This window comes from Lupinus angustifolius, chromosome LG11 (genome assembly GCF_001865875.1).
Source record: "Lupinus angustifolius cultivar Tanjil chromosome LG11, LupAngTanjil_v1.0, whole genome shotgun sequence".
NCBI lineage: Eukaryota > Viridiplantae > Streptophyta > Magnoliopsida > Fabales > Fabaceae > Lupinus > Lupinus angustifolius.
The window spans coordinates 23,346,620-23,371,958 of NC_032019.1; the positions used below are offsets into that span (position 1 = coordinate 23,346,620).

The window sequence follows — 25,339 nt, forward strand, 5'->3', positions numbered from 1 at the left end:
TGTGAATTAAAGTAAAAGGCAAAGTTTACGGCACTCAATATGTTCAGTCAGGGCATACCTTCCAAGCAAGCTCTTGCTCTACCTTTTCCACTAAACCAATAAGGGGAATTTTATTACGGCATAGAATCTGTTAACAAAAACAATGAAAGTTAAGGGTATTAGATAATAGAGTTAGTTAAGTTATATTTGCTGAAGCAATTAACATGTGCTTATATTTGCTGAAGCAATTAACATGTGCTAATTGTTATTTGCACATGCAGAAAGTTTGTTAGAATCAGTAACTGCATTATGCAGTTACTAGACTGGTATGTTAGTTGTTATTCAGTTTTCTGTTTGCTTTCCCTTTATTTAAAGGGACAAGCTTATCCATTGTATGAGTGGGCTTCAATTCAATAACATTCTTCTATTCATATTCATATTTTCTTTTATCTTTTTACATGGTATTGCTCGCTCTAATGGCCACTGCCTCAGATCATTCCTCTCCTCCACCTTCCCATACCTCTGCTCCTCCTATTCGAGCTCATTCTCCATCTCTTTCACTTCCCACCCCTTCTACAAAACTCAGTGAGAAAAACCATCTCACTTGGAGTCAATTTATGCTCTTTGTTCTAAGATCCAACAGAGCCATAAGGTTCATTCACCCCACTGATGTCCCATCCAAATTCCTCTCTGACTTTGACAACATTCACCATCACATCAATCCTACATTCCTCAGCTAGGAAGAGCAGGATCAGACTGTCTTTGCATGGATCCTCAACTCCATTTATGATTCCTTACACACAAGAGTTATTGGGTGCACATCATCTTGTCAATTGTGGGCTGAACTTCATACATTTTGTAATGCTCACACCAAAGCCAGAAGCAGGCAACTCAGGGCTCAACTACGCACAATTTCTCAAAGCAACAACATTTCAGAATATTTCTCTAAAATCAAAGCTATAACTGATTCACTTGCGTCTATAGGAACCCCTATATCAATTGCAGAACACATAGACTACATTCTTGATGGATTAAGTGAAGAATTCCAACCTGTCATCACAGCTATTGAAAGCCAAATTGATCCACCCTCTATCAATGAGCTTGAACAATTCTTGCTGACCTTTGAATCAAGACTCATCAAGAACAAGCACAAAGCAGTATCTGATGCTTTGTCAGCCAACATAGCCACTTTTCCAACCCCACACCAAGCTACTGAATCTGGACCTAATCCTAGACACTTTAACCCCACTTATCCTCCAACATCTCCTCCCACCCACATATATGACTCAATTCCCCATTCTTTTAATGATGGATCAAGAGGGGGACGTACAAACAAAAGAAATGGCAGATTCAATAGGGGTAGCAGACCCTCTAGCAGATTTGGCAGCAGCTTCTTTTGCACTCACTGCAACAGACCTGGTCATGATATAGCATGGTGTTATTTTGCCCCATATAACATCCCCAACCCCTATCCAGCCTACCCATACCCATATCCTCCCTCTCATTTTACTAATTCTCAACCCAACTACCCTAGAGGACCCAGACCTGAACATAACCCCTCCAAATAAACCAACTCTCACACTGGCCAAAATTATTCCATTCCCATTTCACCATACTATCCCTATTACCAATCCCCTATGCCTTCCCACAAACCCCCTTTCCCACCCTATCCCTTTAATGGCCCTCAACATCAACATTCATCTAGCTACCCACCCTATGCCATGAATGTCAGCACTGGAGACTCTGATTCAAGGCACTTTCTCTGGTTCCCAGATTTAGGTGCCACCAACCACATCACATCTGACCCTGCTCTTGTTCATCACACTGTAGAACAGTTTGGTCCAGAACACCTATATATGGGTAATGGCACTAAATAACCCATCTCTTATAGTGGAACCACCACATTTTCTTCTCCCTTAAATCCTCACATCTCTCTATCTTTACATAATCTTCTCCTTGTGCCCACCATTACTAAAAACGTAATTAGTGTTTTGTGAATTTCACCCTAATGAGTGTTTTGTGAAATCACAGGATTCTAACACAATTCTTCTCAAAGGGTCAATCACCTCAGAAGGTCTCTATGCTTTCCAGAGTCTATTCCCACAAAAGTCAGCATGTTATGTTTCCATTCCCAACTCAAATAACCAGTTCAAATCAACTGTCTTAGACAGTCTAGCATCTATAAATTGCTCTACCCAATTTTTGTGGCATTGTAGGCTAGGACATGCACACACAACTATTGTAACCAATATTCTATCTCTTTGTAAAATTTATCACTCAAATAAAAATGCCTCTGATTTTTGTAATGCCTGCTGCTATGGCAAGTCTCATAGGATTCACTCTCCTAATTCCATTACTTGTTATTCTAATTCCTTTATTTACTTTATCTAGACTTATGGGGACCTGCACTAGTTCTCTCTGAATTTGGTTTTAAATACTATTTGTCAATAATTGATGCCAAAACTAGACATACTTGGATATTCCTTCTCAAACAAAAATTTGAGACCTTAACCATCTTTAAACACTTTATCAAATCACTCACATCAATTATACCCCTGCAAACCCTAGTCCCTCAGAAACAACACTTGCCCACAATCACATTAATCCTGCTCAAAATTCAACTCCTTCCTTTACACCTATTTCTGATCCTACAATCCTCAATGATCCTGTCAACCCCTTATCCTCTTATTCATCCACCACTACTATATCTCCCTTATCCTCTACCACTCTTCATCCTTCCTCCTCATCTACTTTGACCCCTGAACCACAACCTTCTCATCCTATGATAATAAGGTCCAAGGTTGGCATAAATAAATCCATCTTGCCTAATCTTGCAAGCCTTTTTCTTGTCCATCCTGAACCCTCTACCCCAAAGAAGCTCTTCTTAGTCTAGTATGGAAAAGAGCAATGTAAGAAGAGTATGATGCCCTTCTTAAATTGGGAACTTGGTCCCTGGTTCCCTTACCTCCACATAAGGCAATTGGCTGCAAGTGGGTATTCAGGATTAAGAAAAATCCTGATAGCTCCATCAACAAATATAAAGCCAGGCTGGTTGCCAAAGGCTTCCATCAGCAACCAGGAATTGACTACAATGAGACTTTCTCACTTGTAGTCAAACTTGTCACTATTAGGATACTTCTCACCCTAGCAGTCACTTATGGATGGGCTATTCAACAGCTTTATATAAACAATGCCTTCCTAAATGGTGTCATAAATGAAGAGAATATAGTTAGTTAAGTTATATTTGCTGAAGCAATTAACATGTGCTTATATTTGCTTAAGCAATTAACATGTGCTTATTGTTATTTGCACATACAGAAAGTTTCTTAGAATCAGTAACTGGATTATGCAGTTACTAGACTGGTATGTTAGTTGTTATTCAGTTTTTCTGTTTGCTTTCCCTTTATTTAAAGGGACAAGCTTATCCATTGTATGAGTGGGCTTCAATTTAATAACATTCTTCTATTTATATTCATATTTTCTTTTATCTTTTTACAAAGGGAGGGAATACTAATTAAAATACTCGAATGGAAAGTATAAAATTACTGGTAGGAAAATATCCACATGTAACATGCTTTAATACAGACATGCTCAGACACACATGCATAAAAACATACTTTTATTTACAATAAAGAAGGTCCAAATTGCAACATATTTTAGTAAATATCAACATAACTCAGCAATTTAACCGAGGAACAAAGTCATACTATTTTTAACAACAAAAATATATAGGAAACGATAGACATAGTAAAATAATTTGGAAATATACTGAAATATCATTTGCACAAACACGCCTACCCAATACAAAGACTAGCACACAGTTACAAATTACATATCTGCAAATGATTTTACACTAGCGATTTTCAATTCAAATACTGACTTCAATGATCTAACTTAATCATAGTCATTTCAATTTAATATTCCTCTAGTCAATCACTGATAACAGAGTCATCAAAATATTATTCCAAAATGGATAGTTTCATGTTGGGTGTTGTGAAGTAAGTCCCGCATTGTCTGTCTCATTGTGTCGGGAATGGTTTAAATACTTATTAGGCTACTCCTCTCATTGCCAATTGGTATTGAGATAAAATCTTAATATGGTATCAGAGCCATAGCCTACTTCAATCCGGTTGTCATGAGCCAAAATCTGTATTTTGTCATGGGTCAAAGGTAGCTCATCTCCTAGTCCAACAGGCTTATGTGAAGGGGGGCATGTTTGGAAGTAAGTCTCACATTGCTTACCTCATTGCCTCGTGAATGATTTAAATACTTGTTGGCCTACTCGTTCACATTGACAATTGGTTTTACATGGAATGTTAACATTTCACGTCTATTTTATTCTTATTCTTAACATCAACCTAAGCAAAATAACAAGTAGTGGTCAATAAACAAAGGATTGAATAGTTCATGAAAGTTTATCCAACCTTTATAGCACCTTGTTCATAAAGAACAATTATGAAACGCCTCAAGCAGATGTATTTGCTCTCCTCATCTGGATTTGAAATTATTGCACAATACGCATCATAATAGCGACAAAGGTCTAATGCAAATTTGAAGACATTTGCCCATAGTCGTCCCTTGATCGTCATTGACTCGTCAACTGAGTTGCTCATGAACTTTTCATCTTTGCCACAAAGAGCTTCATCAACTTGCTCAAGTGCAGCAAGAGCAAACTGGCAAGCACCTTCACTAATATTATATCGTTCAAATAATTGCATTGCCCATTGATAATACTGAAGCCTCCATGCAGCAGTTGATTCACAACCACCTGCACAGAAACCACAAGAATGTGTAAAAAAACTAAAACTTACTAATATCAGTTTACTTGGGATCACAGAATTTAGCTATAGATAGATAGATACTCACTAAAACCAAGAAATGGAATTCCTATGTCATCAGGCAAACTCTGCAGAGCCTCAGACGCACCATTTCCAGATGAAGACCTGAATTAAATACGAATAAGTAATGATGGATGCCGAACTTATGAGGCAACCATAAGCAAATATGAAGAGGACTTACACCACACATATGTAATATACAATTTTGAAAACCATTTTATTAACATATATTTTTGGAACAATTTGTATATATATATGTATATATATATATATATATGCACATACGTAGAGAGAGATAATTAATGTAAGTGTTAGCCAGGCGTAGAAATATAATTAGTATAGCTAATTCCCTGCACCTATTGTGCATTCCCTAGTAATCTCTACATCCGATCATAGGCTAGTATAATCCCTGCATGTTGTTAGCAGGTTGTTACTGACAGTTAACATAGGCAACTGTTATAGCTGCCTAACAGTTTTGTATAAATGTACTGAGCACAATCTCAAATAGATCAATATACAGCTTACAGTTAGAGAATTCTCTCCCTGTTATCATTTTATCTTTTCTGTGATTGAGGTTCTTTTACAGTAAGTGTGTGTTTTGAAAACCTCTATCCAGGAAAAAAAACACGGGATATAGAGTGCTCATAAGCAAATAAAGCTGCCCAAAACAGGATTTTTGTAAAAAATAGTTTTAAATTTAAAACTTCAGATCAATACATAGGTCATAGATTCAACACGCCTACACCTTTATCATTGTATATTAAAAACTAAGTACAATAGAGAGAAGAGAGGGACTTAGATCGAAACTGTAAATCTGAAATGCATTGAAATTCGGGGAGGGTATATTGATTTTAGGTATTTATACCTGGCACTAATCCTAACAAATTTAACCACCTCCTGCTGACTCAGCACGGAGGTGCATGCAGTAAACTGCAGTTGAACACATTAAACTAGCATTAAAGCAGTACATGCATAGTGAAATAACCTAATTAACAAACCCTAAAATTGTAAATAAAGAAGGATCCTTCAAATAAAGGAGCTTTCCTAAGTTAGGATTCCATATATCTGTAACAAGCTGATGCTTATGAGCTCCAATTAAACTTGGGGGGTGAGCGTTAAGAATATAGTGAAGTGTTAGTGACAGCCTTTCCGGTTAAGTATTATCATTCAAGATGATTACTTGGGAACTAATCTTAGTTTACTATAAAGTGATTGAAGGGTGATCAATTGACAACTATATGATTACATCCTCCAATATAATGCAGGTGCCGGTCAGAAGCAGCACGTTTCAACTGACAGACTTCCAACATTTCTCTACGCCACTGTCATCCTTCCACTAGTAACTATCACTCTAATTTTTCTACATTTTATATTTAAAGACTGTTATTACAAAATTTCATAGTTGATGCTTGATTATATTGATGAATAGCTTAATTCAGTCACCCACTTTCAACTTTATTGTCTTCTCCCAACTTGGACCAACTTCCAATTGATGTCGCCCTAGTAGTTTAGTACTTTAATTATCACTCTAGTCTATATCAATTGATGTCTGCTATTTTTATTTAGAAAGTAATTCTTGTTTGTGATCACCCTCATTCAACAACTTCTGCAAGACCTAATTATCAGCAACTTCCATAATAGTAGCAAATAATATATAAGATGTCATCCCTTTAGACCATTGAAACACAATTCTCTCAGTTGGGTAGAGAACCGTGAATTGGTTCTTGCGTACGAATTCATGTTTCTTTTGCGAATTGGTTCCTTATAAGGAACGAACTAGGTTTTCACATTAGTTTAAGTTAAAGAAAGAACGAAGAAAAAAGAGTAATTAGTGACATGCACTCACCTACAGGAATGAGTTAAAACAAACAATAATTTTTTTTATCCTGGGGTATTTCTCCTATGGTGAAGCTAAAGTTGATTCAAACCTACAAGAAGCGGCACTAAAAACAATTGTGAATGGAGCTATAGAGACCCTACTAAGTATACTCTAACATACCGATATTTGAGAGGGTAACATACCACATACAACGTACCAGTACTACCAAATAGAACTGCATATTAGGTGACTATGATTTAGACCTTTTAATTTCCAAAATGGAATTCAAATTCAAACCTAAATTAGGGGGAAATTCACCAATGTCACTTAAGTGACGACAACTTACAGGCTGAGAATGCCAAATAAAAATTATATATAAAGGTGAATTGTTGTACCTAAAGAAACAGCGAATGGCATCATAGACTTTCTTATCCTTTTGGGTTGCATGCAATCCACACTGCACCTGAGCAAGTAGGCAACATCCTATAAGGTGATGACGTATGCACCATCCACCATCAGCATCTTGAATACTTTGGGATGTTCTCTCCTTTAGCAAGTGTGCTTCCGCCATCATAAGTAATTGCTTTTACATATTGAAATTTGAGATACAGGATACTTTCAGTAAACAACAGAGTGATAAAAGAAAAAGAAGGGCCAAATTCTCATTCTGGGAAGGAAAAAAAGGCAAGTAAATAACCTCAGCAGCACCATACTGGCCATGCTTGAAAAGGATAAAGGCAAGATCAATTGAACGGCTTAAGAAAGTAGAAGATCCTCCAGCTTGGCCCCATATTATCCAACTGATAAAGTCTCTTGTCCTATTAATAAAGCTCTGCATATTGGAAAAATGTTCTGAATAAAAGTGGTTATGGTCTACAGATGAACTTCCAGCATTTAGAAAGAATATAAAAGCCAATGTGAAGTCACATTGGCCAAGCTTCTCATTCCATAATCGTTTCCCCGTGTTTCCATCTGTATCATGACCAAAAAGATTAACACTATATCAGCTGTAAGACAAACACACTGAATAACTTCACATTTCACAATCTTAAATATATAAATGCAATAAAAATCTCACCCATTCGACCTTGTTCTCATCTCAGAAATCAGAAAACATATATTATAGGTACAATTACAAACTTTTGGTTGTACCAGATGAAATAATACATAGACATGCATTCATATATTCTGCAGAAGAATACTTTGACAAAAGTATGGAGAAGATTATATACTTCACCTAATATGATGTAGGGCATTCTCAGTCCGCCACATGTGTTTTACTTTTTAAGATCCCCAACAGTATTTAAAATATTGCAGAACTATTACTTTCTACCAAAATAAAGTAGTTTGATATGCTTGGACCTTGTAGTATTAAAATGATAAACATTCATGTAAATTTTTACAATATAGACTTAGACCTTATGTGTTATATAACAGCATATGCACATCTGCCAGACTGCCACAATGTCTTCAAATCACCCATTTTCAAAATGAGAAGCATCTTATTAAGGGCAGCCCAAAACACAAGGTCTCCACTATCGTGGGACCTGGGAAGGGTCCAATGCACACAGCCTATCCCAGAGGCATAGAGATTAGAGGCTATTTCCACCATTAGAACCCTAGATGCAAGGACACCACAAGATCACAACCAGCAATCTTCTTGTAAAAACAAAAAGGCAAGGTATCCTACTGTGAAAAATAATAATTTGGTAGGTCAATTTTGGAAGTCCTAGGCTTACATATATGTTTTTGCTCCAGTCCTTGAAAGTTGACTGAGTTTTGATTTAGTCTCTATAATTTTTTCGTCGATTGTGTCCTTATATGTTTCAAAATTTTGAGTCCCAGATGATAGCATGGTTAACACCCACATGTGAATGTCATACTAATTGCTGTAGTAGCCAATTATAGTACATATAAGTATCAAGACCGAAGAAAAACATTATAAGGACTAACACTAAACTCTCATGGACCAAAAAATATATTTAAGCCAAACACCTAATACCATGACCATTTTATCTTTATCTTAGAGTATAAATATAAATGAGTGTTTCCACAACTAGACATCTTTTAGCAATGTTGTATATGTCATGATTTTAAGGCACTTGCAAGTTTTATTGATTTAAAAATGAAATACATTTGTCGGGAGGTTATAAGAAAATGTAGAATTTCACCAGCTTTTAATTTTGCTAAAGGGAGACATCATGTGAGCCTCTGTCCCTTATATATAAAACGTTGTCAAACAAAATGAATTGGGATGTGAAAACCTGCCTATTTGTAATGATGAAAGTTTAATATTGAAGTCCTCAATTGCAGCTGGAGCAGACGGTGTGATGGAAAAGAAGATGATGATTAACCACTCAAAAATATTTTCTTCAAGCATTGGAACTAACTCGAGCTGTATTCGCGTTATATCATCATGGGACAAATGGACCTGCATGAAAAAAAATTAATAACAAACATGAAATGAATTTCTTTCTTCTGTATAAAGGAACAAATATGTAAAGAAAGAGAACATAGTTACAAAGACCGCGGAGGATGAGATCCTCCTCACAAAATGGATAAACAAAAACATCACTGAAGCAAATAGGACTGACATTGCAGTTTGATATGTAAGTATTATTTTTAAATGGAGAACACTCAAAAACTAGGACTGTAGGTATTAGTGTATTATAATATTTCAGTTAATTAGTTGTAACTGTTTTGTATGCCAAAGCTGTGAGTTGGCACTTTAGTTGTAACTGTTTTGTATGCCAAAGCTGTGAGTTGGCACTTTAGTCTTTGGCTTTCAGCTTCTATATAAGTGGCTCATTACTCTCTTGTATATTCAGATTGAATAATAACAAATTCCTCAAGTTTTCAGTTACTCTTTCTCTCTCTAATCTTCTCCCTCCTCTTTATCATTTTGTTTCTCTCCTCTTACATGGTATCACGCCATGGCTGCCACCACAAACACTGGGACTTGTCCTTCCTCTCCTCCGTTCTCTCCCCCCGCTGCGTCACCGATTCAGGCAGTTTCTTCACCTCTTGTTCTTTCGATTCCTTCAATGCAACTAACAGAGAAAAACTATTTGGTTTGGAGGCATTTAATGCTTGCAACCCTAACATCAAATCGCGCAAATCGATTTGTGTTAGGTGCTGAAATTCCACATCGTTTTCTGAATGACAATGATCGTCTCATCAACCGAGTGAATCCTACCTATCTTCGTTGGGAAGAAGTTGATCAAACCGTATTTTCATGGATTCTAAACTCACTTTCTGAGAGCTTGCAACCTCGTGTGGTAGGTTGTATACATTCGTGGCAGGAGCTTGACTCCTATTGCAATTCCCAAACCAAGGCTCGAAGCAGACAATTACGCTCTCAACTTCACTCTATCTCGCAAGGATCGTGTTCTATTTCTGAGTATTTCACTACGATCAAAGGATTAGTTGATGCATTGATCTTCATTGGAACACCCATTTCTAGTTCTGAACACATTGACTATGTCCTCGACGGTTTAAATGAAGAGTATCAGCCCGTCATAACCTGCATTGAGAGTCAAGTTGATCCTCCATCTATTCACAATCTTGAGTCCTTTTTGTTGACCTGTGAATCAAGACTAGAGAAGAACAAGCATAAAGCTCTATTTGTGAATCTTGCTTCGGCATCATCACCGATTTCATCTAAACCAGTAACCTCTCAAGGTTGACCTTCACCAATGGCTCCTTCGTCGTATTATTCTCCTAGGTCAGATTTTCAAGCTCCTCCTTCATTTGCTGGTTTTGGTAATTCCGGTAACTATCGAGGAGGAAATCGTGGTCGTCGTGGTGGTTTTAATGGTCTCCATCGTGGTGCAAGAAATTTTGGCCGTTCTCCGTCGTCGTTTTGCATCTATTGTAATCGACATGGTCATGACGTCAGCACTTGATATTATGTGCCTCTGAATTTTGGAGGACCTCTAACATATGCTGGAGCATCTGACCAACTCATGCATTTCGTGCCTTCCAACTATGTGTCAGCCACCTCACTTCAACTCCTTTAATTCCAATTTTGGGCCTTCACGATATCCGTCATCCTGGAAACTTTTCTGCTCATCCAACTGGGAATCTCTTCTTAGGCCTGGCCCAAACTCTGGACACAAATACACTCATCAACCGTATGCTATGACTGCTCAAGCTGCAAATCGTGAAGCTCCTCCTCCTCGAGACTCAAGACGTATAACTTGGTATCCTGACTCTAGGGCAACAAATCATCTAACTGTTGATGCTTCCTTGGTGCATGAACCAGTTGAGTCATTTGGTCACGATCAAATTTACATGGGTAATGGCACTGGAATTCCAATCAAATCTGTTGGGAACTCCTCATTTTCCTCTAATCCCAATTCTAATGTTACTCTGTCTCTACACAATCTTCTTTTGGTTCCTTCCATTACAAAAAACCTTATAAGTGTTTCACAGTTTGCTAGAGACAATTCATGTTATTTTGAATTTCACTCTAATGCTTGTTTTGTGAAATCATAGGTTACTAATGAAATTTTGTTTCATGGTTCTCTCACTAAGGAAAGATTCTATGCCTTTCATGGTCTTGTTCCAAGCTCAGAGTCACATTGTTCTCCTTCTATCTTTACTCACTCTATTGGGCACATTGGTTTGCCTATTTCTAAACATTTCAATTGTAATAAATCTAGTTTAGGACAATGTAATTCAACTAGTACAATTTCTACTTTTTCCTTATGGCATTCTCGATTAGGTCATCCTCATGAGGCAATTGTAAAGAATATTTTGACTCAGTGTAAAATTCCTTATGTAAATAAAACATTGCTTGACTTTTGTTCTTCTTGTTGTATGGGGAAGGCTCATAAACTTCATGCTCCCAGTTCCACTACAGTTTATAATTCTCCTTTTGAATTAGTTTATGTGGATTTATGAGGCCCTGCACCTGTTTACTCAGCTTCAGGGTTCCGTTATTACTTATCCATTGTTGATGCCTTTAGCAAGCACACATGGATTTTTCTTTTGAAACTGAAATCTGAAACATTAATTGTGTTTCAGTATTTCCTCATGTTCATAGTCAGTTTAATCACTCTATCAAAGTTGTTCAAAGCGATTTTGGAGGAGAATTTAGATCTTTTAGTGCCTACTTAAAATCTCTTGGAATTGTGCATAGGCTATTTTGTCCTCACACACATCACTAGCAAGGTACTGTAGAACGTAAACATAGGCATATAGTTGAAACTGGTCACACGTTATTGAGTCATGCTCACTTACCTATGTCATTCTGGGATTATGCCTTTGTCACAATAGTTTTTCTCATCAACAGACCTCCCTCCAATACCCTCAAACTAAAGTCCCCACATCAAATTATGTTTGGTCATCTACCTGATTATACCTTTCTCAAAGTGTTTGGATGTGCCTATTATCCTTTGCTTAGGCCTTTCAACAAACATAAACTCATTCCTAGAAGCTCAGAATGCATCTTTCTTGGGTACTCCCTAAGTCATAAGGGTTACAAGTGTCTTTCTCAAGATGGCAAGATCTATATTTCAAAACATTTCCCAGTCCCTCTTCTCCTTTTGTTCATCCTTTGTAGTTTGTCCCTCCTTCCATTTCATCTCCTTCTTCTCCCGTTTTTTGAATATCTGTCAACTTCTTCTCCTATTATTTCTTCCTCACCATCTTTTGTCCATATTCCTTGAAGTTCTGAATATTCACCTTCTAACCCTTCTACTAAGGATTCAACTTCCCCTACTGTGTTCCATCCTTCTTCTCATCCAATGCAGACTAGGTCCAAGTCTGGCATTTTTCAAAACATTGTTCCCAGGGTTCATTTAACCAACTGTGAACCTGTCAGTGCCAAGGCTGCCCTAACTAAACCAGTATGGCAGCAAGCCATACAGGTGGAATATGATGCTCTCATGGCTCTAGGAACTTGGACCTTGGTTCCCCTTCAACCCCATAAACAAGCTATTGGTTGTAAATGGGAGTTTAGAATTAAAGAAAACCCTGATGGCACTGTCAACAAGTACAAAGCTAGACTTGTTGCCAAAGGCTTTCATCAAAAGCATGGGGTAGATTACAATGAAACATTTTCACCTGTGGTAAAACCAGTTACCATCAGAGTGTTATTAACCCTTGTTGTTTCTTATCATTGGATGATAAAACAACTAGACATCACCAATGCATTCCTCAATAGAATCCTAAATGAAGAAGTGTATATGACTCAACCAATTGGTTTCCAACAAGGTGACAAGACCCTAGTCTGCAAATTTCATAAGGTCATCTATGGTTTAAAACAAACACCAAGACAATGGTTTGAAAGATTGAAGGGCTCTCTTCTCAAACTTGGTTTTCAAATCAGCAAGTGTGATAACTCTTTGTTTATCCATATCTCAAATACTCATCAGCTCTACATCTTAGTCTATTTGGATTATATAATAGTAATTGGTTCTTCTCTTTCTCTTGTCAAACAAGTGATTAAGGATCTTAGTGGCACTTTTGCTCTAAAATAGTTAGGACCCTTAGACTATTTTTTGGGCATTGAAGTCAAACATCAGAAAAATGGATCTTTTTTCTTGTCTTGGTCCAAGTACATTAGAGACCTTCTTGACAAGGCCAATTTGTCTACTTCTAAAGCTAGCATAACACATATGGCTACCAATTGCAAACTCACAAAGCATGGCTCAGATGACTTTGAGGATCCTACCTTTTATAGGTCAATTGTAGGAGCATTACAATATGCCACTGTCACTAGACCTGACATTACATATTTTGTCAATAAGGTTTGTCAGTTCCTAGCTAGACCTCTGAATTCTCATTGGACTGTTGTTAAGAAAATTCTTAGGTATCTTCAAGGAACCAAACACTTGGGCCTAATCATCACTTCTGCTAACATTAATTTTGATCTTCCTCTTATTGCCTATTGTGCTGCTAATTGGGCTTCTAATATGGATGACAAAAAATCAACTTCTGGTGCGTGTCTTTATCTTGGTCCAAATTTAGTCATCTAGTGGTCAAAGAAGCAGCAAACTATATCCAGATCTAACATAGAAGCAGAATACAGAAGTTTGGCCTTGGCAACTCAGGAATTGATGTGGCTTGAGTCTCTTCTCAAAGAACTCCATGTGTCATATCAAACTCCAACAATTTTTTGTGACAACTTAAGCACTATTGCTATGTCATATAATCCAGTCTTGCATAATAAGACTAAACATATAGAACTGGATCTTTACTTTGTTCGAGACAAAATTCAGAATCAAACCCTTACAGTAAAGCATGTACCATCAGAGTTTCAAACTGCAGATATTCTCACAAAACCTCTTCCAAACAATTAGTTTGTTATTCTGAGAAATCATCTCCAAGTTCTTGAAATCAACTTTGCTACTTAATTGTTCTGGAAGCTCTCAATAGCTCCCTCCAATTAATTGTAATTGTTTTGTATGCCAAAGCTGTGAGCTGGTACTTTAGTCTTTGGCTTTTAGCTTCTATATAAGTGGCTCGTTACTCTCTTGTATATTCAGATTGAAAAATAACAAATTCCTCAAGTTTTCAGTTACTTTTTCTCTCTCTAATCTTCTCCCTCCTCTTTATCATTATGTTTCTCTCCTCTTACAGTAGGGCCCTTGAAAGTTACGTTAAGGTTTTTCAGACTAAGCAAGAGATTACCTTTGCAAAATTTGAAAGAAGGCATACTTATGTTAGCAATCTATTGATTGTGCTGAAGTCAATTGTGTCAATGCTCACTTGGAGAGAGCACAGAATCACATGGTAAAACATGGCAATGCTCATAAGCATTCTCATGATATTCAGGTGGGAGATTGGGTCCATCTCAAAATTAGACTGCATCACCAAGGATCAATGACTACAAGTTTGCATCCTAAATCGGCGGCGTGGATTATGGATCTTATTTCGGGACTAGACAAATTGGAGCAGTAGCTTTTCAACTTCAGCATCCTCTTGAAGCTCGTTTATGTCCAGTTTTCCAGGTATCTCAATTAAAGGCCACTAGTAATCATCAGGTACAAGAGGCATTACCTCCGGATTTGAAACAGGCTGATTTATATTTCTCGGCTCAAGTTTTGAAGATCAGAGAAGTGCAGAAGCAGGATTAAAGAGATATGGTTGTGATTCAAGATCAATTCCCTGATTTCAACCTTGAGGACAAGGTTCATTCACCGTTAAGATCCAAGAGAAGCATCCACTTTGGAAGGTTTATTCTAGGAGGAAGAGTGGGCCTGGAGGGAAGGGCCTATTTGATTGAGAAGGGGTTTAGTTTTATTTGATGTTATTAGTTGGTTAAGTCTATCTTTATGTTAGTCTTTATCTTAAGCAGGATTAAGTCTTTATTTGTCAGATTATTATACAAAAGGAGTATTGACATTAGGTGAAGATTATGTTTTGAAGTATGAAATATTGAGTTGTAAGGGTTTTCCCTTCGAAGAGGGTTCTCTTCTCTATTTCAGAGTATTTTTCAGAATTCTTTCTCTTCTTTACTTTCTAGTAGTTGTTTGCTGTTAGGATTAAAAATCCTAACAGGGTACAATCACTCCTAACAAAGCCTTTTTCATACACATGGCAGGGATCGAACCCTTGACATTGTGCTTAAGGAGCCCCTGACGTTGGGCTTTGTTGGTTGGATCTTACATCTAAATGACACTTCAAGTAACAAACAGCGTATGGGACTCATCATATCCATACACAAATAACGTGACAACTATGGCATCCAGTTACCAACACAGTGCAAAGGAAGGAAACCTAGCGTTTGGTTTATATAGTGGATGAATTTGCTGGCAGTTCAAGTTGGACAAACGTTAGACTGAGTACAGTAACATCATGCATTAAAATTTTAAATATTACAATTGAATAAATGAAAACAACAGAAATATCGACAACTTACAACTGGAAATCTCCAATCGATATTTAATTATATATAAGCTTCAATTAATTGATTTTTGCATTGAGAGAATACATGAGCATATACGTGCATAACGCACATAAAATATGTATATAAACTCACCTGACCACTGATGTGCACCAGATAGCGTAAAAACAGAAGAAAATCCCAGGCAGATTCGAACATCACTTTTGCAATCTGATAAGTGGTATGAACTATAATGGAGGAATTTATATTTGATGGCATTTCAGTATCAAAATTATGTGTGATTTTTCGTGGAACCAAAAATTTCAGGAAACCCTCAACCACATCTAAAATTCTGCCCCATGTAGAAGCCTTTTTGTACAAGCCTTGAAGTGTCAAGAACATGTCAACAGAAAGTTTCCTCAAACTTTTATGATCTGCTAGCTCATTATCCAGAACAACAAAACTATCCCCAGCGATAACTGAACTTGATATGCAATACCCAGTTTGTAGAATTTTTACTATACAGCGAATAATATCATCAGAAGAGATCGCTGGGGCAGTTAAAAGCGACTCATAAAATATGGAAGAAGCAGTTTTGCCCAACTGTTGGCTGAAACTTATTACACATCTGAGCAATTCAATCAGAATTTCACAATCATGATCATCATCAAATAAATCCACAATGCCCATGAGCGCACCCACTTCATCTGAAGAGCCTACAGAATATGAGCAGAAGTCTATATCACAGAAAGCAAAGGGAAAAAATGAACTGAATATGATGAGCAAGTTGAATAAAACCATCTAGGAAAAAGAGTAGCTATATTTTTTATAAGAACGCATTGGGAGAAAAGAGTAAGCATCCATGACTATTATACCCTCTAAAATCCGCTCAATATCTTCCAAAGACCGAAAAAGTGAGACTGAACTTTTTCTTATTAGACCGACAGCACCAGCAGAGGAATCAACTAGCAAACCATATACGGCATTGCTCTTGCACCAATTATGGAAATAGCGGGTGAAAAAAGATTTCCAGCAATGCAATGTGGACACTTTTCCAGCACCAACCTACCACAGTATCAACCACGTCAGTTTACAATAACTTGCACCTCCCAAAATTAAAGGACAGAGAAATGCAAGGAGAGACATAAAAGATTTAAAAAATATGGAAGCGACAACCTCATGTTCTATAAGTGAAAGTATCTCCTTTTTTAGCCCATCAGCAGTTAATGTTTGTAACTCAGACTCAACTAAATGCCTGCCATACTCAACAAGAGTTGCATGCAAAGCAGCGTTATGATGAACCCCAGGAAGAAGCAGCTTGCGTAAGAAAATAGAAGATACAAATGGCAAAATATCATCCTGCATAAAATAAGTAACTTAGTCATAGCCTTCATCTTAATAAATTTCTTCTTTAAACTAAGTCATGTTTAACATATGAGAACTCCCAGCATGAAAACTTCAAATATTTCATATTCCCTTTTTTTAGACTTTTATGCATCATTTGATTGGGGTGATTTTAAGAAGAAAGAAGATAAGAGAAGAGAATACGAAGAGTTTCTATTTTTCTTCTCTTTGGTTGACAAGAGAAGTAGAGAAGGATCTCCTCACATCACCAAAGAAAGTCTTTAGGAAAAGATAGGATTTGTAAAATGACAATTATACTCTCACTTTGACAATCATATAAAAATAGGAAAACACATCATGATAAGCATATTATTGTCTACACAATAAAATATCATTTTTCTTTCTCTTTTCTTTCTTTCTCTTTCTCTTATATCAAACATCTCTTAAAATTCACTCTCTTTCTCATCACTTTAACTCTACTCTTACTCTTCCCTCATATCTTCTCTCCTCCCAATTTCTTCCCTCACCCAAAGATAGCTTAAACTTTAGAGGCAATGAAGGATAAGTTGATTTTGGCAACCATTTATAGAAATGGGCAAATATAAATTTTGTATACCCGGAACTCATCACATAAATGATATAGATTTCCTGAACCAAAGATTTAAGGGTGTGCAAATAAAATTTCATTTCAAAATGAATCATTCACATGCACCCAGAGGGTTTGGATGAATGAAAGCACAGGAGACAAAGGTATATGCAAATGTGTTTTGATGAAGACGGTCTATACAAGACATGTGACAATGACAAACTCCAACTATACAAGATGTGAATATTCCAAGGACAACAAGCTTTAGACTTGTGTAATTTACTTATTGTCACTTACTTTTATAGATAGGTCTAAGATGCTTTGGGTAGAGTCCTAGGATAGATGAATCTCATATCTATATCATGCATAATCAAGTTCATTACATATCAAATGGTTTTAGATTGAATGCATGAGTTTTTGTTTTCAAAGTATTGAGTTTTTCTCTCCGGATAATCGACTAAGTATCCAATTAAGGAGGTTAATTGATTATGACATTCAACTATCTAGTTCTGTGTTGCTATGAAGTTGTTTTTATGTCCAGATAATCAACAAAGGGGTGTCCTATCAATTATTATGACTTAAGTTCAACAGATAATCGATTAACTGGTGCTGAATTTGGAAGAATAACTGCTTTTCAAGAGTTGTTTGTTTCACACAACATCAAATACATAAAGTTTCGATTTTCAATGACTCTTTAGAGAACACTAATTATTCTGAAATCCAAAATGATAGCCATTGTTAACTAACAATGAAAACCACCACCTCGTTCATAGGGTGAGAATAATCATCTTAGAATTTTGAGTTTTTATTTTTTAATAGTATAGAAATACACAGATACAAGAGATTGGCTCTTGTCCTAGAGCAATGTTCCTTCAGAGAATTTCTTCTCTTCCCAAACACTAAATACATCCGAAAATGTCCAACCAATAACTCCCCTTACCCTCATTTCCTTATAATACACATAACCTACGCATGAATACCTCTACAATTGATAACTACCCGAGTTACAATACATAACCTACATATAACAGCCTTTACCATTGATAAAAGCCCCGACTGTTGAACAGCCCCTACAGTTGGTAACTACCTGTATTAATACATTTTCTTTCTGTCTCTCTACGAATACAAATATTAAAATGTTGACCAAAGTCACCAAACACAGGGATTTCAGGTCCCCGCACAGTGAGGCATATGTCCATAAATAGAACCAATGAAGTGTGAAGCATATACATATTAGCCGCTAATAGCAAATGAATAAAAGGTCTCATAGGCTGACTTGAGAATTTTGAACACGTAGTGAATTGCAAGTTATGATTATTCAAAAAGAATATTAGGCATGACTTAATACCTTCGAAGATGAAAATATTGAATGAGCAATCCGCATAATTTCATCTGCAAGATGTTCTGAACTTTGAAATAGCTGGTCGGCAACAAATTCTTCCTGTAAAGCATAGGAAAGTGCTTCTAACCTGGCAAGACACAGGATGACAATTAATTAAGCAAGAACAATCACTTTACCCACATTAAAGGGAAACAACTACGGCCTATATTAACATGCAATAGGGTTAGGTCCTTCTTTCTTTCCTATAGTGAACTTTCTTTTTTCTGTCAAAAAGTATATATCACTCATAACTCTGTTGTTGAGATTATTGAGATAAATACAAGAATGTCGACATAATTAGAGGATTCTATATCTGATTAGGACTAAATATATGGACTCTTGTACTATAAATAGAAAAGGTGGAGTGCATACAAATCACTCAGGCAAAGCAGATATTTCATTTATCCCTTTCAAGTCATATGAAAATGATATAACACAAAATTATCTGAGACAACGGAATAACTTATTATGGAATTAATTTTTTTCCAAGATTCCAGTTTGACGAATTAAAAGCAACCATCATATGGATAATTTTATAAGAATTTCATAGCCAAAAGTTGATTTTTAGTTGTGAATATAAGAAGTTAGCATCTAGAAGATTAGATATGTAATGCTGTTGAATTTTCAGAACTAACTTATAATAGTAACATGATGGCTGCTTGTAATTTGTAAATCAATTGGATTGATGAAAACTGTGTTCTAAAAAGAATATTATGGTGTCTGGTGTCAGAATATAGATTTTTACAACAGCATCACCACAGACCCTGGTCCTGTCGATGCATGATGTAGTTCTATCACTAAAATGGCATTGGCAAAAGTTTAGCAGTGTTGGAGTTATAAGCGAACTGCCTTTTTTCAAATTTGGGTATTAAAATGTAAAACATTTGGAGATATAATACCAGATTTATACTACTAAAAAAGATGATTGTAATACCAGATTTATACTACTAAAAAAGATGATTGATTGAACAGCGTGGAATTAACAAACTGAAAATGTAACATACTCGTCAATATTTGTAGAGAACGTGTGTGATACTAATTCATCATCCTTCAGTATCCATAACTTATCCATCGTCAATTTAGCATCAAGGCATCGTCCCTGGACAAAACTAGAGCAGTCTCAGTCTGGAGCAACCACGGAAAAAATCACATCCAATTCTACCTGAGTGAAAAAGCCAACAAATTACCTCGTCTAATGGAATATGTTTTACTGGAGGCTCCATAGAGAAAACAATTTTATCCCCAAAATTATGTTGGATACTATGCAAAGAGATTGTCTCCATGTTTTCATCCTTCATAGTCAAGCCCAAAAATCAGTTAAAAAGGAAAGCAAAACAAACAACAAATTAAAGTGTAAATGATTAAACATAGCATCTTGACTTCTATTATAAAATCCTTTAGAACTCAAATTAAACAATAATTTACGACATGAAATTATTATAATCTGGCCTATGTTTCGAATTGCTCTGATTTTAAGCCATGTCCATGATTCTTCTGACTTTCCTCATTTCAAACCGAAAGTAAAGATTGCCAGCAAACACATGGGGTTCTTCTATAGAGTTAACACTAGTTTAGATCTGGAGAGATGTTTTCATAGGCCAATATGAGAAACTGTATACATTTAAACCAGGAAGTCTTCAATCTAAAAATGTATTTTCAAATCCAAAAATATGCTACATGTCCTCTTCTCAAACTATTGAAGTTTCTTTCAAGTATATACGTAAACAAAATATAAGATTTCTTCTGGATAAAAAAATTTAAGTAGAGAAGAATACAACAAAAGAGGATAACATATCCTCATATGAAAACAATAAAAGAAAGACTCTGTCCCATAAGAAGGAAGGATATTCACTCTGCATATCTAACAAAGGAACACCTTCCAAGAAACCGGGCTTCACCACAAACAAGCCAAAAAATGCACATCCCAAATGTTATATAGAGATGAAGTTCCGTTGAAGGTACTGGCATTCCTTTTGGACCAAATGCATCAAAGGACAGCAAACAAAGCACATTGCCACAAAAACTTAGCATCTTCATGGAAGTCAAAAGCTCTAAAATTAATGAGCAATTGATAAAAATCACAAAGAGCAGACCCAACGAGTTAAAAAACAGAACGACTTTAATTTCATACCAAAGTATCTCTGTACAAGATTGCCAACAGAACTGTACTTGAATCAGGGTTGGATTGACCCACCCATAACCTTAAAAACATAGCACCTAAAGAACAAAAACAATAAACAGTGAGAACACATCAGTGTTTTTTAATACAAGTAAAAAAAAGAGCAAGGAGAGTATTAAATATCATTAAACAAAGTAGAGATTGAGTGTAATACACTTTTCAACTGTATTTGATTTATTGCAGCAGAAACTACAGAATGTTTAACATTCCCAAAACCATAACCAAGAAATAAATAAAAAGAACATGCTTCGCTCCTTATAAACACTTGCAAGTTCATTTCATCTAACTACTTCCATATTTTGATCTATGCACAACTTCACTGTTGTTTTCAAATGAGTAAAGATGGAAGAATTATTACAAGGAAGGTGGTTTCTCCCGTACGTTTTTGCAAGGATACCAGTACCCTTAACAATTAGCAGTCGATATTGGGCCATACATCCTATTTAGTTGAAAATAAATGCATTATTTTCTCTCATGCCTATTTATGTTCTATAATATCACTTAATCTTCATCCTTTACCTGTCATCATCATCATAATAATAATAAGAGTGAATACTCACTTTAGTCCTTATAAATTTCCACATATACCAATTTGATTCCTAAAAAAAGTAAAAATCCAAACTAGTACTCTAATATCACAAATGTGGGTCAAAATATGTGTCTATTTATCTATCCCTTGACTCGAAATGGGAGCAGGTTTGAAAAAGGATCTAAGAGTCCCTGGTAGGGACCAAAGTGTCCCAAACATTCATCACAAAAAATGCTTAAAATGACTAATTTAACCCACATAGTCCACCATATTTAAACAAAAACATAAACAGGCATATCTATGTTAAAAATTCTCATTTTGATTCATGTGCCTATCAAAATCAAGGTATACAAGGAAAAAATAATAACATAGAAGAAAGAAAAGGAAACAGATGTGGAGGAAACTGTAAAAATCTGTCAAACAAATGAGAAATACAAGTGAGTTTTGCAACACTGGAAGCAATTGTTTTATCCTGTTTGGAAACTTGAGCATTTGGCTGGTATGAGAATAAATATTTTACTCCTTTTCTATCCACTAAATATCATGATCATGGAATTAGAGAAGATTGTTCTTAGCAAATGCTGTTTTCCCTTCAAAAAATTTCATTTGATTTCTTCAGAGTTCCTAAAATAAATAACAAGTTGAGCCAACCACTTCACTTTTATCCAAGTCTGATGTCCAGTTCAACATATTAAAAGAGGTCAGTAAAAACTATTGTCTTCTTTCAATAATAAAAGCTTACAATTCCATAAGTCTTTTTTCCAATTGTCTATCCAAATTCCCTACAAGAAACATACTAAACCTCTAGATTCTAAAAGATCTCAAATAATCCACCAATAACATTTGTTGCAAAACATTTCTCAAAATTTTATAAACCAACAATTACATTGTAAACCGTAGAATCCTGAAACCTTCCATGTAAAAGCCACTCCAAGTTTCCATATTTTTCCCATTGATGGACATGAATAGTGCAGAAATCAATATTAGGAGTCCTCTTTAATGTTTGAGGAGACCCGCCTAATGGAGCTAGCATAATATAACACAAATACAAGGGAATATAGGTTGGAATTAAATCTAAGACGTAGAAAATACCTGCCATGGTATGATTAAAGACCCTGTTATAAGACACAAGATCCCAAATTCTTAATGTCCCATCCAAATGAAGCACAAATACAAATCTGTTCCCATCCAACTCGGATATAACCATGTCTTGTACAGTACCCACCGGTTTACCCCTAGAAGATATGTTTAACAAATATATTATAATTCATAACACATTCGAAAATGGGGGTAAAGGCAAGAACCCAATAAAAAGAAAATAGATAGGAAGACTGGAAACAGTATCTTGCATAATAACTAAATTAATATATAATGTATTTTTCACATTCAGCATTGGAATGAGAGGAAAAAAATACCGTGACATGAGACCCCATAAACGGCTGATTCCAGCTTCATCTCTCAGCTCGTGCACAAAACCTTTGAGGAAAAACTAACATCATAAACTAACGAAAAGTAATAAATAAATAAATAATCATAAAAAAATCCCAAATAAAAGAGCAATTTAACATTGTCAAATGCGAGTTTATGTTGCTATGTAGTTGGACACAACTTTAGTTTCTATTTCACCATCAAAACACACACAAAATGACAAAGGCAACTGTAGGATATAATTTCCATTTATATAGGATCAACCAACATACAATATGAATGTAGACTCTTGAGTTCTCAGAGGATACGCAAATTAAACATAAGAGTAGACAAAGGCCAAAGAAAACATAAGAGCAGTGGCACATACACTAATAACTAATTATCAAAAGGTCAAGCCAAGTTAACCATACCAGGAGCACTTTGGTCAAGTCCACCGAATTGGAAACAGAAAACAGAACCATCACTTCTGCCAATAACAAGACACCCGGTAGTAGCTGACATGGCGGTTATTGTCACATTATAGGGAATATAATCTTTCAAATCAAGCTCTAAAAGCTCATCCACTGGTAAAATGGTGCTGGAGCTGGATGCATATACCGAAACTTTTCGAATTTTCAAAAGATAGGCCACACCAGTCACAGTCAGCACATAAAGCAAATAAGGGTATATAGAAGAGCCAGTAGCAATCTGCATCAATAGAAACACATCTCTTCTGACAAATGAGTACGTCACAGGCACAAAATATGTAGTGCACACACACAAAAAGCACAACCATTGAGGTGAATATGGTACATTACACTAACTTAAGTTGAGGTTTAGCTAAAATCAACTCGATAACCTGATTTCAAAAGCTACATTTACCTCACTTGAGTCTGCTTCCAAGCAGGTAAGTGTAATTTAAATATGTCAATGGAGGTGAGTGTAACTATGGGTGGAAACGAGTCGACTCAACTACATTTCAGCAGCTCGAATTTATTCAGTTCGTCAGATTTTATATATAACTCTTTTAAATCAATTTTTAATTGAGCTAATTATTGAGTCTCGAACTAATTGTGAGTTGTTTCGGTTCATCTTAGAATATTAGAGTTTATTTTGAAACAAGTGAGATGTAAGTAATTAACCTGGTTTTTGCAGATAAAGGCAAAGGGGCAGAGCGCGACAGGGAAATTGAACCTAAGTCCAACTTTGGGGATTTCCTTGGAAGCATTGAGCTCGAGTAACTCGAGAGCACGAGACTGCGTCTTATGAATTCTCCTGATCAAATAATGTAAGTAAAATTTGTTCAAATTCTTTAACACGAAACGAAAACCAGAAAATGAAATAGAAGAAAATTGGTGAGTGAAGGAAGTGAACCAGAGCAAGTAAGAAGCAGGATTGTCGGTGACGAAGCAGGAAGCCCGATCGTCGGTGGTGGGAGGTGCGAGAGGGGCGCCGCCGCCGTCGACGGCGGTGTTAGGGGAGGAGGGAATGGAAAGTTCGATCCAGCGAACGGCGTCGCTGCCGGTTATGGGGACTTCCTTACCAGCAAGGGTGGAGCGAGTTCCCATTTTTGGTGTTGGAAATGAGTGAGAGCGGAAAAACCCTAATGAAGAGGTTCAGGGGTATGAGACAAGGAGAAGTGGAGAAGACCAGTGCATAACTTGGCGCTCAAAGTGAGAATAAAAATATAGATATTACAAAATTAAAATGGTGAAAACAAAACTAAACAAAAAGTGAATATTTACGTTTAAGGGTCAATTGAATTGATTTTTTTGACCTATCTATCTTCTTCTTTTTTTTATATTATGAAAGACATCTCTCATTATGGATAAAGAATTAATCACTTTTTGTGTATGTAGGTCATTTAAAGGAATCAAATCTTTGACATCTTGATCATCATAGGATCTAGCACAGTCTTGCATTATTAGGGAATGATGTTGTATTGTTGTTTAAATTCTTCAACCAATTTTGTTTCTTAAATTGTCAATTTTGTATGAATTATAGTGTAATATATGTTACTAATTTGTTATCAATTTAGTGTTATATATATATATATATATATATATATGTAATTTCCAAATTATTTCCTAATGTATTATCTCTAACTTTTGTGGTATTAAGTATGAAACTAACATATACCATAAATTGTTTTACATATATTGTTATATGTTTTACTAATTGTCAATTGTAATGTTATATATTTTACTATTAAATATTTTACTAATTGATATATATATATTACTAAATTGTTATGTATGTTACTAATTGTGAATTGTATTGCTATATATACGTTGTTACTAATAAATGTATATGCTACTAATTGTATATTGAATTATTATATATGTGGTCATTCATTTTTTTCTTCCATAAATTACATGATTGTTATATATGTTACTAACAAGCAATTATGAGTTCAATTTTTGTTATTGATCAATATATGATTC

At 35.8% G+C, this 25,339-nt stretch overlaps 1 protein-coding gene across 4 annotated transcripts in view; it reads right to left on the reverse strand.

The window, feature by feature from the left end:
• The window catches only part of LOC109360618 (nuclear pore complex protein NUP160), a 31,561-nt gene extending 6,988 nt beyond the window's left edge, over positions 1-24,573 (reverse strand). For all 4 annotated transcript variants that reach the window (XR_002109192.1, XR_002109193.1, XM_019605641.1 and 1 more), the window contains exons 1-18: positions 24,270-24,573; positions 24,038-24,170; positions 23,327-23,603; positions 22,904-22,964; positions 22,581-22,723; positions 20,912-20,997; positions 19,968-20,072; positions 19,785-19,879; positions 18,748-18,868; positions 16,646-16,828; positions 16,345-16,534; positions 15,626-16,185; positions 8,905-9,067; positions 7,334-7,608; positions 7,032-7,219; positions 4,846-4,922; positions 4,404-4,747; positions 59-127 (exon numbers count right to left, since the gene is read on the reverse strand). Coding sequence is in view for 2 of the 4 variants with exons in the window: in XM_019605641.1 (XP_019461186.1) it covers positions 59-127; positions 4,404-4,747; positions 4,846-4,922; positions 7,032-7,219; positions 7,334-7,608; positions 8,905-9,067; positions 15,626-16,185; positions 16,345-16,534; positions 16,646-16,828; positions 18,748-18,868; positions 19,785-19,879; positions 19,968-20,072; positions 20,912-20,997; positions 22,581-22,723; positions 22,904-22,964; positions 23,327-23,603; positions 24,038-24,170; positions 24,270-24,463 (3,264 nt within the window). In the remaining 2 variants the exon portion in view is untranslated. The remainder of the gene's footprint in view (positions 1-58; positions 128-4,403; positions 4,748-4,845; positions 4,923-7,031; positions 7,220-7,333; positions 7,609-8,904; positions 9,068-15,625; positions 16,186-16,344; positions 16,535-16,645; positions 16,829-18,747; positions 18,869-19,784; positions 19,880-19,967; positions 20,073-20,911; positions 20,998-22,580; positions 22,724-22,903; positions 22,965-23,326; positions 23,604-24,037; positions 24,171-24,269) is intronic.